This window comes from Bos indicus, chromosome 2 (assembly GCF_029378745.1).
Source record: "Bos indicus isolate NIAB-ARS_2022 breed Sahiwal x Tharparkar chromosome 2, NIAB-ARS_B.indTharparkar_mat_pri_1.0, whole genome shotgun sequence".
NCBI classification, from domain to species: Eukaryota; Metazoa; Chordata; class Mammalia; order Artiodactyla; family Bovidae; genus Bos; species Bos indicus.
The window spans coordinates 134,768,391-134,781,176 of NC_091761.1; the positions used below are offsets into that span (position 1 = coordinate 134,768,391).

Genomic DNA, 12,786 nt, shown 5'->3' on the forward strand with positions numbered 1-12,786 from the left:
GCCTGTCCCCCGCGATCTGGCCCAGTAGTGCACGCCCACCTCCAGGGGCCCCTCCCCACCCCCAGGGCCCACCTGCACTTTGCACGTGGTGCTCCCTCCACCCAGGATGCTCTGCGGCCTCGCGTGTGCTCCTCCTGTGGCTCTTTGCTCAGTGAGGCCTCCCCAGCCGCCCTGGTTAACATCACCGTGCCCGCCCCGGGACTTTCCACCCCCAGCCCCGCTGCGCCATTTCTCTCCAGAGCACAGACACCATCTGACACATTTCACTTACTTATCTTCTGGTTCGTCTGCATCCCCCATCGAATGGGGAGGGGGCAGACGTGAGCAGTGTCTGGCTCACCAGTCTTCCCAGTGTCCACCTCGATGCAGGCCCTGGCACGTGAAACTGAAAGCCGCTCAGTTGTGTCCGACTCTGTGACCCCATGGACTGTAAGGTCCATGGAATTCTCCATGGCCAGAACACTGTAGTGGGTAGCCTTTCCCTTCTCCAGGGGATCTTCCCAACCCAGGGATCGAACCCAGGTCTCCCACACTGCAGGCAGATTCTTTACCTGCTAAGCCACAAGGGAAGTCCAAGAACACTGGAGTGGGTAGCCTATCCCTTCTCCAGGGGATCTTCCCAACCCGGGAATTGAATCGGGGTCTCCTGCACTGCAGGCGGATCCTTTACCCACTGAGCTCTCAGGGAAGAGTGAGTTTCTAATAAACACTGACTAAAAGGCACTCGGTTCCCAAGGCAGGGCTTGTTCACTCTCCCCTCGCTGGGACACAGAGAGATTAAGGCGCGTGCCTGACGCCACACGGCTAGTGCGTGGGGAAAGCACAGGTGGAACTTTGTCTCCCAAGTTCTGCTCTTGGGGGCAGAGTCACCTGGTGGCTCAGAGTCTGGCTCTGGCGGCAGACAGTCCTCAGTCTTTGGCCTTGACACTTTCTGGGAAGCTGCTTAACTTCCCGGTGCCTCAGATCCCTTACCTGCAAAACGAGGCAAACAGAACAGCTTCTCAGAGCGCGGCTGTGAGGATGAGACGAGCCGGGGCACCCCGAGTGCTTGTGGTTATTGTTACTCTGATCAGTATCTAAAGCCAGGGTCTCCTCTCCTATGCGAGGCACGTCCTCCTCGCGTCTCGGGAGCTGCTTCCTACTCCCCCGATTCCCCCCCGCTCTGTTGTCAGAGGCTTTCGAGATGAGCTGTTGACTGATACGATAATTTCACTCCAGTAGCGGAGTCAGTCAATTGCTCGGTGACGGATTTCACGGGCCCCACCACATCTCGCAGGTGCCCTTCTGCTGAGTGAGCTCCAGAGCTGGGATCTAACAGAACCGCAGAGCTCTCAGACGCTAACTCATGCACAAGAGGAAGGACTCCTTGATATGAACAGCCTGCCTCAAGTCGTCTGGAGCAAGGCTGAGTAGGATGACACAGGGATCATCACAGAGCTGCCGCGGGAGGGTCTTTCCAGCACTTTCCACGGACTTCGTGGAAATAAGTATCATTAATACCACTCGTCCTTGGCACTCCTGCAAGGTCTCGTCATCCCCATTTTAGAGATGAGGAAACTGAGACCTGGGGGTGAAGGGAAGCTCTGAAAGACACACATCGGGGCTTTGGCAAAGCTGGACGAGAGCACAGGTCTGCTAGATCTGAGGCTGAGGCTTGTCCATCGTCCCAAGCAAACCCTACCTACACTTACTGTCCCAGGACAAGTCCTGTCCAGCTCTGCCTGAGAGCCACACCCAGACAGGGCGTTCAATTAACTTGAGCAATGAGATGAAGACCTGATCTTTATCCCATTTGCACTTAGCAAGGCCCCTCCTCTCCCATTAGAGGCGGGCAGGACAGCAGTGAGCCTCCCTTTGATAGAAAATGGGAAACTGAGGCCCGGAGAAGGTGGGTGCATCTGGACCAGATGCAGCTGGTCAGCGTCCAGGGTCAGGGTTCCTGCAGACACAGCTCCCCCTCCCGCTCCCTGGGACCCACACTGGACACTCACCCTCCAGGAATCAGACCACCCCCAGGCAGCCCGCTCCCGCGGGATGGCCTCCCGCACTCCTCCGCACACCCTGCCCTCCCTCAGCCCTGCGCACAGACACCCCGCCTGCCCTCCCTTTCCACATGCCTTTCCTGGGGACAGTCATGGCTGTAGACCTGCTCACCTCTGTGGCTCCAGCAGCCAGCACGAGGCCTGAGAACCGCAGGGCTCGAGGGCCGTGTGAAAGGAGTGGACGAGGGAATGACTCCTCAGTGGGCGGGTCAGGATCCGGCTGAAATGTCCCCTCCTTGGCGGCTCTTGCCCTGGGTTCCCATAGACACTCACCGAGCCGTGTGACCCCACCTTGGGAGGTCTGCCTGCCCCCTCGGCTTCCCTCCTCCCCGCATGCCAGTGCTGCCACCGTTAAGTATGCAGGAGAGGACAGAAGCGTGGCTGGGGGCGGACAGACACATGGAGACAAGAGAGAGAGGGATGGGCGGATAGGCGGAGAGAACACTTCCCTTCTGGGTGGTGGGTTGGGTTTGGTTTTTTGTTTTTTTCCTGCAGGCAGCTCTAGAAACCCAAGAAAAGCCAAGAATTGGCCCGACCTGCCAATCCCACCCTCAGCGTGGGCTCTGCTCCCGCCCCCTGGAACTCACCCCACCCTCCGTCACACCCTAGGGTCTCAGGCCCCTCCCCGCAGAGCTCTACGGCCCACAGCAACAGCCCCAGAGCCCCACCCCCACCCCTCCACACAGTGACGCCCTCATCTTTTTTTTCCTCCCAGGCTTTCCCAATCGATGCCCAGGCCTGTGCCTCCACACCATTCCAGAACTGGGGCCCAGTCTTTTCTTCCAGAAACATTCAGAAAAGAAGCTCCCAAGAGCCCCTCTCTAGCAGGAGAGGACTTTCTGGGGTGATGGAAACAGTCATATCTGTGCTGTCGAATGCAGTCGGCATAAAACCTCGTGTGTGCAGCACCTCAAGTCACACTAGAAATGTGGCTAATGGGACTGAAAAATAAAATAAAATCTGCTCTATTTCATTGTAATTAATTAAAAAACAGCTACATGAGGCCACCGGTGACTGCGCCAGACAGCACAGTTCTGGGGCCTGTTCTCACACTGCCTCGCCTCAGTCCTTCCTGCTGGTTCCAGAGCAACCTGGAACAGTGACAGCTGCTTTCCTTCCTTGTTGCTGTTCAGTCACTGAGTCGTGTCCAATTCTTTGAGACCCCATGGACTGCAGCATGCCAGGCTCCTCTGTCCTTCACTATCTCCAGAGTTTGCTCAAACTCATGTTCATTGAGTCAAAGATACCACCCAACCATCTCACCCTCTGTTGCCCTCTTCGCTTGCCCTCAATCTTTCCCAGCATCAGGGTCTTTTCCAGTGAGTCGACTCTTCACATCAAGTGACCAAGTATTGGAACTTCAGCTTCAGCATCAGACCTTCCAGTGAATATCCAGGACCGATTTCCTTTAGGAGTGACTGGTTTGATCTCCTTGCAGTCCAATGAACTCTCAAGAGTCTTCTCCAACACCACAGTTCGAAAGCATCAATTCGTCAGTCCTCAACCTTCTTTATGGTCCAACTCTCACATCCATACGTGACTACTGGCAAAAACATAGCTTTGACTATACGGACCTTTGTCAGCGAAGTGATGTTTCTGCTTTTTAATATGCTGTCTAGGTTACCACATATCAAACAAAACAAAATTAAAAAGCAACCCGCAACCCAAGTACTGACGTTATTCTTGCCTTTTATTCCAGCATCTCCCAGAGCTCCAATATGTACAACCTTCATTTATACACATAAAATATACACCATATATACGTATTTATATATATTCACACACCAGCCCACACGCTCTCATACACTCACACGCACACACCCCTCCAGGAGGGTCGTGTGGCCGCCCTTGAGCCCCGCTTGGGCCCAGACAAGAGGCGCTGGGCTTGCCAGGCAGTCGTGAGGTTTTGTGTTTTTTTTTTTTTTTGCTTTTAAAAAGAAGGTCATCTCCTCCGGAGGTGTCCTCCATCTCCCCAAACCCAAACCACTCCCCTAAACACTGAAATTGTTTTTTTCTTAAAAAGGAAGAGGTTTCCCTCTGCTCCGCTCAGGTACATGGCGGAGTTCCAGGCCCGTTCTCGTGGCCCCGTGCAAGCCCCTTGAGGGCGAGGCCACCCAGTGCTCCTGGGGACCCTGGACCCCCGAAAGGGCCCACTGCAGGCCGAGAGTCGGGCGGGCTGCAGACAGGCCCGCCGCCACGTGGCATGGGCGGGGCTACGGCGAGGCCTGGGCGGGGCTACGGCGAGGCCTGGGCGGGGCTACGGCGAGGCCTGGGCGGGGCTACAGCGTCAAGGGCGCCTGCCAGATGAGGAGGGTGCTGTCCGTCTCCCCACACGGGGTCGGCTTCCCAGGGCTGCCAGCGGCGCTGCCGAAGTTGCGGTAGCCGCGCCCTCCAGAGATGATGGCCACGGAGCAGATCTCCTTGCGGTGGGCGTCGCGGGCACAGGGCCGGTTGTGCACCCAGACGTCGGGGTCATCCACCATCTCGTAGATGGAGCCGTCCTCCTCACTGTGCTCCAGGGCCGAGCCGTCTGCAGGCTCCGGCTCCCGCACGGACAGCAGCGGGCCCGGGAGGTGGGAGGTGGAGCGCAGGCGGTACTGCAGGAGGATGCCCTTCTTGCGGATCAGCTCCCCGCCCACGTGGCTCGCGGGCACGGGCGCTGGCTCGGGAGCCGGCCCGTCCGGCTTGTCCTCCTCGGCCTGCTGCCCCTCGGCCTCCTCCTGGTCACTCCGCAGGATATCGGGGGCCAAGATGCTGGTGGCCACGGCCAGGAAGGCCACAGGCCCACAGTGCCCGTTGAGCGACACCATGCCTTTCCCTGCAGGAAGGGGGCAGAGAGAAGGGGCCCAAAGGCCCAGAGTTTTAAAGACCCATTGAGTCTGGAGGAGAAGGGGACGACAGAGGATGACATGGTCAGATGGCATCACCAACTCAACAGACATGAGTTTGAGTAAGCTCCGGGAGCTGGTGATGGACATGGAGGCCTGGCGTGCTGCAGTGCATGGAGTTGCAAAGAGTCGGACATGACTGAGCAACTGAACTGAACTGAACTGAGTCTCTTGGAGAACTTCCTGGGTTTCATTTTTGGCTTATTTGGGTCACTGCCATCTATGTTGGCAGCTTCCCGGAAGGCCATGGGTCTGGAGGAGTGCTTGCCACGCTCCAGGGCTACTTCCTTTGGAAGAGTGGAGAAGGGGAACACAAGAGATCGTATAAACCACAAGGGGAGCCTTGGTGTGGAAGCACCTGCAGCTCCCTGCCTGGGCCATCCTCACGTCTCCATGCCTTTGACCCAGCCATCGCCTCTGCCCAGAGAGCCTTTCACATCTGCCTGACTCAACACCTTGGCCTCGAGGCCCAGTTCAGCCCCTCCGCAGGGCTCCCTTCTTGCCTTCACCCATGAGAGATGATCAGTCCTGTCTCTGCTCCGCTGACCCCAGGACGCCTGCCATCATAGCACCTGCTGCCCTGACTACACCACCCCGACCAGGCTGTCAGTACGTGGGGGAAGGGTCTCTGCCCAGCACATCCCTGCAACCCCAGGACAGATTCCGGGATGAGAAAAATGACCTAGTGATGAGACCAGGAAAGCAGTAAGTCCCGCAGTTTAGGAAGAGGGTCTTCTTGGGCAGAGAGGCTTGCGGTCCACCGGGGATTGGTCTCCCTCAGGCCGTCTCCCTCCCACTCCACTCAGCCCTCCCCTCCTACAGCAGCTGGAAGAGGCCACTTCATCATCCATCCCTCAGGGCAGAGGCAGAGAGGGGGCCCAGAGCTCTGGGGTCCTCCTGACCCTAGATCCCAGCACCGCATCAGGGCGGCCCCTCCTCTAACCCAGGAAACACAGTTGTATCTGGACCTCCGTCCCCGTGGGCCCTCAGTTACTTCTGCCTCTGGAGCTGGGACACGTGGAAGCTGCTGTGGCGACAGAGCGGGAGGCCAGCTGAACCTCTCCTGTTAGTCGAGTGTCTCGGCCAATCATAAACCATCTGGCCGACGTGCCTCCTGTGCCCATTGCCAGATGAAGTAACTGAGTCTCAGAAAGAAGACCTGCAAGGAGACTGCCGGGCCAGTGCTTTAATTCCACCAAGCCGCCAACAGTGACAGAGGACACCGGGGAATGAGCCCCTGTCCCCAGACCAGGAGAGTGCGCACCTGGGCACAAGACCCACCCTCCCCTGGCCACGTGCAGCTGACTCCCGGGTCTCACCTGTGATCTTAGGGATGCCTTCCAGCCGAGGCACCGGCAGCAGCACGATGACGCCCTGGTCGGTGCCCACCCAGAGCAGACCCTGGCAGATCAGGAGGCTGGTGACACACAGGTGCTTCTGACCTGCAGAGGGAGAAGCCAGCGTGAGCAGCAGGTCCTCTTGGCGGCTGGCGGTGCACGGGGCCCCCAAAGCTGAGAGCATGGCTCCTTGGGCTGCTCTCCTGGGACAAGCAAGAAGCTGGACAGCCCTGGGATTAGGAGTGGGGCTTGGGAGGCTGACCTGGCTGGGGTCTGGCCCTGGGTCACCCAGCCTCCGTTCCCTCCTGTGTAAAGCGGGGCTGCCTTGGGGATACAATGAGGGAATGCCACAGTGCTGGCCCACGTCGGCTCTTGATGCAGTGGCCGGCTCACCTGGCATGAGGTGCAAGCTGAGGGCCCGCCCATGCCAGGGACATAACTGGCCAGCTGGGAAGTAGAGAGAGGCCTGGGGAGGTGCGGGTTGAGGGTGAAGCAGACAGTGCAGAAGGGATGTGTGGGGAGGGGTCTGGGCGAGCTGGCAGCCCCGTGGGTTCCAGCCTGGCCTTGACATCCTGCCCGCACGGGCCTTCCTCCGGCGGGGGCACAGATGCAGTCCCAGGCCCCGCGATAAATGGGCTCCCAGCACCGGGAACTAGTGTGTTTCTGACGCCGGTCCAGACTTGCAGACCAGTTCTTGTCGTCACCCCCTGGCTGGCTCTGCCTTTGAGGGGGAGCAGTGGCGGGGGAAGGTGGGTCCCTGTGCCCTTCCGGGGAGGAGGCGCAGTGTGGGCAGCACAGCCCGAGCCGAGAGCAGGGCGCCAGGCGCAGGCACCAGGTCCAAACCCCGGCTCGGCCACCTCCTGGCTCCACATCCTCAGGCCGGAAACAGAACCCCTCTGTGCCCGGGTTCCCTCACTGCACAACACGACGATGATGGCATTTCACAACCTCATCCTGAGGAGTAAATGAGCCAGTGGCTGTGAGTCACGTAATCCAGAGCCTGGCACAGGGCATGCGCGGGTGGGTGCCGGCCTCCATCGCTGCCGCTGTTGCTGACTATTCCGGGCAACGGGAAGGGGTGTGAGGCAGGCGCTGGGGGCCCAGGCCTGCCCTCCCAAAGGGCTGTCTCACTTCCAGCCTGGATCCTTCTGCCCACTGACAGACCTAGTCTCTCCTCAAATTCCAAGTCACGCCACACCATGTGAAGTGATGCTCGGAACAGGGGGTTTTCAGGCTGGGCTTGTGTCAGCACCAGCAGGAGAGTGGACACCCGCAGGCTGACCCCAGAGGGGAGGGGCAAGCCCACATTTTCAGCAGGTTCCCAGGGACACCCAGGCTGCTGGCCCCGGGGCCACACTGTGAGAAGTACTGCCTTGCGGGTTCCAGAGCACTTCACACACCTGCCCCAGCCCGATGCAAGCCTGAAACAGCTGAGAGGTGAGCACGGCCTGGATGTGTGCCCATTTTCCAATGAGGATATTAAGGTCCAAAGAGGTCACCCAGCCGGTGAGTGCAGGGCGGGGTGGGGGGCAGAGCGCGAGTCTGTCACTTATTACAGCCTAATGCTTCTACACCGCCTCTCCGCTCTTTCTTCGCCCGTGCCTCATGGCAGGTAGGGCCTTGGCTCCCTGACCAGGGGTTGAACCTGCGGCCCCTGCACTGGAAGCACGGAGTCTTAACCTTTTGACCTCTAGGGAAATCCCTGCCTCTCTACGCTCGAGCAACTTGCCTGCGTTCCACACCTGCATGTGTATGGGCTTCCTCTGCAGAGTCTCAGAGCAGACTGGTGTGGCTCCCAGAAGGAGGGTTACTAACTGGGGTTCACACAGCATTACCTAACACACTGGTCTGATACCTTCACCACCCATTCACTCAGCACCCCGCACATCCCCAGGACCTACTATGGGGGGGGGGGGGGGGACACTGCATTTGGTGCTGGAGGCAGAGGGGAACCGCACAAAGTTCTGTTCCTAAGGAGCAAACATTCTGGAACTTTCTATGACAATGAACATGTTCTCTGCCCAGTTCAGTAGCCATCCGTCCCCTGTGGCTACTCACACCTGAAATGTGGAGTGGCGCTGAGGACCGAGTCTGTAGTTTCACTTCGCTTCACTTTTAATGGAAGCTACCGTATTAATGGGGCTTTCCCTGGGGCTTAGACAGTAAAGAATCTGCCTGCAGCACAGAAGACCTGGATTCGATCCCTGGGTCAAGAAGATCCCCTGGAGAAGGGAATGGCTCCCCACTCCAGTATTCTTGTCTGGAGAATCCCATGGACAAGAAGAACCTGGTGGGCTACAGTCCATGGGGTCGCAAAGAGTTAGACACAACTGAGCGACACTCTCACACACACACACACGCACCGGTATTAATGCTGCCCTGGGAGGGGACGGAGGAAGGGGAAACACAAGCAAGGAGTGTAGACACCAGGCAGAGATTCCAAGGGGGTGCTGAGGTAGACAGTAGGTGCGAGGAGTCTCGGGTTTCATGCCTCATTCTGCTTCCTGGGAGGATGGGGGGGCAGGAGCCAGGAGACCAAATCTGATGACAAGGGGAGGCAGCCACGCCAAGACCCAAGGGAAGCTCTGGAGACGACACGTGCAAAGGCCCGGTGATGGGAATGAGCCAGCGGCTCTGCGGAGGACGGAGCCAGCGTGGCGCAGGGACCAGGCGCCGTGAGATGACCGAGGGCGGCTCGGAGGGTGGCCGGGCTAAGGTGAGGGCGGGGACTGTTCACTCTGAGCACGACGAGGCGTGGCTGGCGGGTCTGAGCAGGGGAGCAGCGCACCCCGATTTTAGAGAAGCCTTTTGGTTACAACGTGACAGAGGGTGGGGTGCAGCGAGCAGAGAGACGAGCACGGCAGGAATGATGGGGTCCGAGGCGCGGTGGTGACAGGGAGGTGGTGAGAACCAACACGCTGGACAGACAGGGGTGGGGAGGGGAGGAAGGACGGCTCCCAGGTCTTTTGTGTCCAGCAGCCAGGTGCAAGGCAGTGCAGCAGACAGCCCGGGATGGGAGGGGAGCAGGCTGGGGGGACGCCCAAGTTCAGGACTGGATGTCGTCTGAGATGCACATTAGACACCCAGGTGGAGCTGTCGGCAGGCAGTGGGATATGTGAGTCCAGCGACAGGATGCAGGTTCCACAGGTCACGTTCATGGAGTTGATTCCACGTGCAAATGCACCAGCGTGGGGGAAGAAGCCAGCACGTTGGGCTGTTTCACAGACAGCGTCTGGGTTGGGGGAGCTGGGACTCTTTTCCACCCCCGCACCAATTCGGAGAGTGTGGGCCCCCCACCACCAGGACCGGCTCCTGGGACGTCGGGTGCCCCAGCCCTCGGGACTCAGGAAGGAAGTGCAGGAGGCTCTGGCTGCGAGCCCCTCCATGTTCTCTTTGTGGCTCTGCTCAAGCTCTGGAATCCCTTGTGTTCTCTGTGACGTGCTGTTTGCCTCCCCAGATGTAAGCCTCCGGAGGGCAGCAGCTTATCTGTGTGTCAAACGGACTCCCCAGCACGTTGATCAAATGCCCTGGCCCCTGGCGGACACGTGCAGAGGATCAGCATGTTGATCAAATGCCCTGGCCCCTGGCGGACACGTGCAGAGGATCAGCACGTTGATCAAATGCCCTGGCCCCTGGCGGACACGTGCAGAGGATCTGCGAACTCAGATCCAGAGAACAACTAGTGATCGCCAGTGGGGAGAGCGAAGGCGGGGGTGGGCAGGAGAGAGGCGGGGTTAGCAGGAACGAACTGCTGGCCGCACACACACACACTGCAAAGCACACGGCACCGCACACGGAGCACAGCCGACGTCGCGCAGTAACTGGCGAAGGCGTGCGACCCTTCAAAACTGCGGGTCGCTGCGTTGCACACCTGCGGCTTCTGTAAGATTGCAGATCAGCTAAACCTCAATAAACACTTTATAAAAGGACCTGTGATTAATGAGAGGATGAACGAATGACAGCAGAGAAGGGAACAAGGACGTGGGCGCTGGCGTCTCCTACCAGCTGCGTGCATCGATGAGCCACTTTCTACCATCGCTCAATGTACATGCCCTGCTCAATTTTATGATTATTAGAAATTTTATATATGTATATAACACAGTGTATATAAATATACACACATATACCCACACACTATAATACATATACACACAGTTCAGCACACCTCTTAGCCCATAATATACAATCAATAAATGGAGGCTATTAGGAAAATGTGATTATTAAAAGGACCTAGACCCGAATGTTTTAAGATCAGCTCCATCAGAGCCAGAAATCCACGAAATAATCAAAGCCAAGAGAAGCAGCAGTGGCAGACGTCTCCCTCCTACACGCCTCCCTCCTACTCCAGGGCCCCGGGGACCTTAGGACCAGCAAGCGACCATTTCCTGATGCCCTTCCCTCCCTCGAGCCCCCCGGAGCACAGACACCCGGCAAATGAGAGGAAGGCAGCCAGAAACCGCAAGAGGTGCCAGAACGGAGAAATGACTTCATCTGCAGACCTCGTTCCGGGCCCTTCCTCCTCCCGCTTTGCCTCGAGGAAAAGAGCAAGGCACTTCACCAACAGTCCAAAAGGGGAAAAAAAAAGTCTAATGGTGGATAAATATTTTATCACAGAGACTTAATGCGGCAGTGCTCAACTCACCAAGCCATCTATCTGGAGATATACAACTTTAAAAAGCTCAGGCTCTCGGAGAACATTTTATTAATGACCTGTCTAGTTAAGAGGAGGAGGGAGTTTAGGTTCAAAACTGCATTAATACCAGTCGGGGAGGCGAGTGGAGGAAAAGGGTCCGGGGGAAGGAAGCGCGATGAATTTTTAACACGTCCTTAAAAAAGACCACACTTAAGAAGAGGAACAAATTCATTAGTAATTACACAATTATTTCATTTGGTGGTGTGGGGGGAGAAAAAAAAATACCTAAAAGCCTTTTAAAAATATCTCTAATAAAGAATTTAAGAATCCTGCTCTGCTCTCCCGCCAGGACACAGTGTGGGCTGGATTTGAAGGCCCCCTCCACCCAGGGCTGGCTCCTCTTGGGCTTGGGGCCTCCCGGCCAGCAGGGCCTGGGGCTGTAACACCTGTGGCTCCTGGTGTTAAAAAGGCCAGGCCCGTGGGGAGGAGGCCCAGGGCTGTGACACCTGGAGACCCTGGGGCGCTGTCCTCACCGGCTCAGGTGAAGACCCGCACCTGCACTGAGAGGTGGGGCTGGAGCGCCTGGTCACACAGCTGGCAGGGCCTGTCTGACTCTGGGCTCCTATCTGGCCCCATGAGCTCAGCTCCGATCCCAGGCCCTTGCTGTTCAGACTGGGAAACAGAAGCTGGAGAAGCGGGAGGCCGCCCAGTTGGCCCGTGAGACGGCTGTGACCCAGGTCCGGGCTCTGGGCCCCTCAGCAGAGGGACCTGAAGCTGGTCGTTTAACCCCCAGGGACTCTGGTTACCTGTCTGCAGTCATCCTCACGATAACGATCGCCCTTTCTTCTGTAAGTGTCTTGAAAGCGTGTCAGTCACTCAGTCGTGTCTGCCTCTTTGCGACCCAGTGGACTGTAGCCGGTCAGGCTCCTCTGTCCATGGAATTTCCCAGGCAAGAACACTGGAGTGGGTTGCCATTCCCTTCTCCAAGGGATCTTCCTGACCTTGGGATCGAAACCGGTCTCCTGTATTGCAGGCATATCTTTTACGGTCTGAGCCACCAGAGAAGTTCTTTTTTAAGGGTGACTAACTGCTAAGAACAAGTCAGTCACTGGACGTGAAGACGCGTTTTAAACCCGCGGGGAGGTGGCAGCCGTGCAGCAGGGGCTGCTGGTTTTCCGCCCACAGCAGGTCAGTCCACAAAGCCTGCCCCCGGCCGCTGGACACACTCGACTCTTCCTCTACTTTGCTCCACCACCCCCCCAGACTTTACTGAGAAGATGAAAAAGGCCCAGAAGGTTATCCATTTTTTCCCCATTGTTCCACTAATGTGAAATAATTTAGCTATCAGCGCAGATGTGGAAATACTTCTGTGATACTGAGAAATTTTTACTGTAATTAAAATAGATTTACCTCACGTAATGGCTAAACACTATGCGAGACAATGAAACTGAAGCTAAAAAATAAAAAAGGAGAGAAGGGAGGGAGGGAAGTAAAGAGGGAGGGAGAGAGGGAGGGCCCATGACCAAGGTCCCCCAAGCTCCTGCCCCACACCCTGGGGGGCAGGTTAGAAAGGCGTCTGTTTTCCTCATGGATGACCCAGGCCTAAGCAAGGCATCTTCCTGACAGTATTTACCCGGAGCCAGGAACCACTGCCCACGCCACAGAGGGACCAGAGGCTCCTCTAGGCAGAGAGACCTGCTGTGACCCCACAGTGGCCGAGCCGGGACCCTGGCCACTTCTGAAACCACCTCTCCCCCGTTACACGCAGCGAGACTCTGAACTGAGTCCAGCCTGACGTGACTCCCGGTCCTGTCTCTGGCCGTGCGACCACGGGACAGCCACTTTACCCTGCCGAACAAGCCTCAGCTTCTGCATCTGTAAAATGG

General features: G+C 57.5%; 1 protein-coding gene and 1 long non-coding RNA gene across 13 annotated transcripts in view; both read right to left on the reverse strand.

Annotated features, from left to right (window-relative positions):
• Positions 1-1,799, reverse strand: part of LOC139186500 (uncharacterized) — a 3,685-nt gene extending 1,886 nt beyond the window's left edge. Inside the window, exons 1-2 of the long non-coding RNA XR_011570087.1 lie at positions 871-1,799; positions 272-372 (exon numbers count right to left, since the gene is read on the reverse strand). This is a non-coding gene — a long non-coding RNA (uncharacterized lncRNA). The remainder of the gene's footprint in view (positions 1-271; positions 373-870) is intronic.
• Positions 1,800-3,714: 1,915 nt separating this feature from the next.
• ARHGEF10L (Rho guanine nucleotide exchange factor 10 like) overlaps positions 3,715-12,786 on the reverse strand; it is a 159,883-nt gene continuing 150,811 nt past the window's right edge. For all 12 annotated transcript variants that reach the window (XM_070778012.1, XM_070778036.1, XM_070778006.1 and 9 more), the window contains 2 exons: positions 6,250-6,372; positions 3,715-4,860 (listed from right to left, as the gene is read on the reverse strand). In XM_070778012.1, coding sequence (XP_070634113.1) covers positions 4,322-4,860; positions 6,250-6,372 — 662 coding nt within the window. In that variant the 3' untranslated portion in view covers positions 3,715-4,321. The remainder of the gene's footprint in view (positions 4,861-6,249; positions 6,373-12,786) is intronic.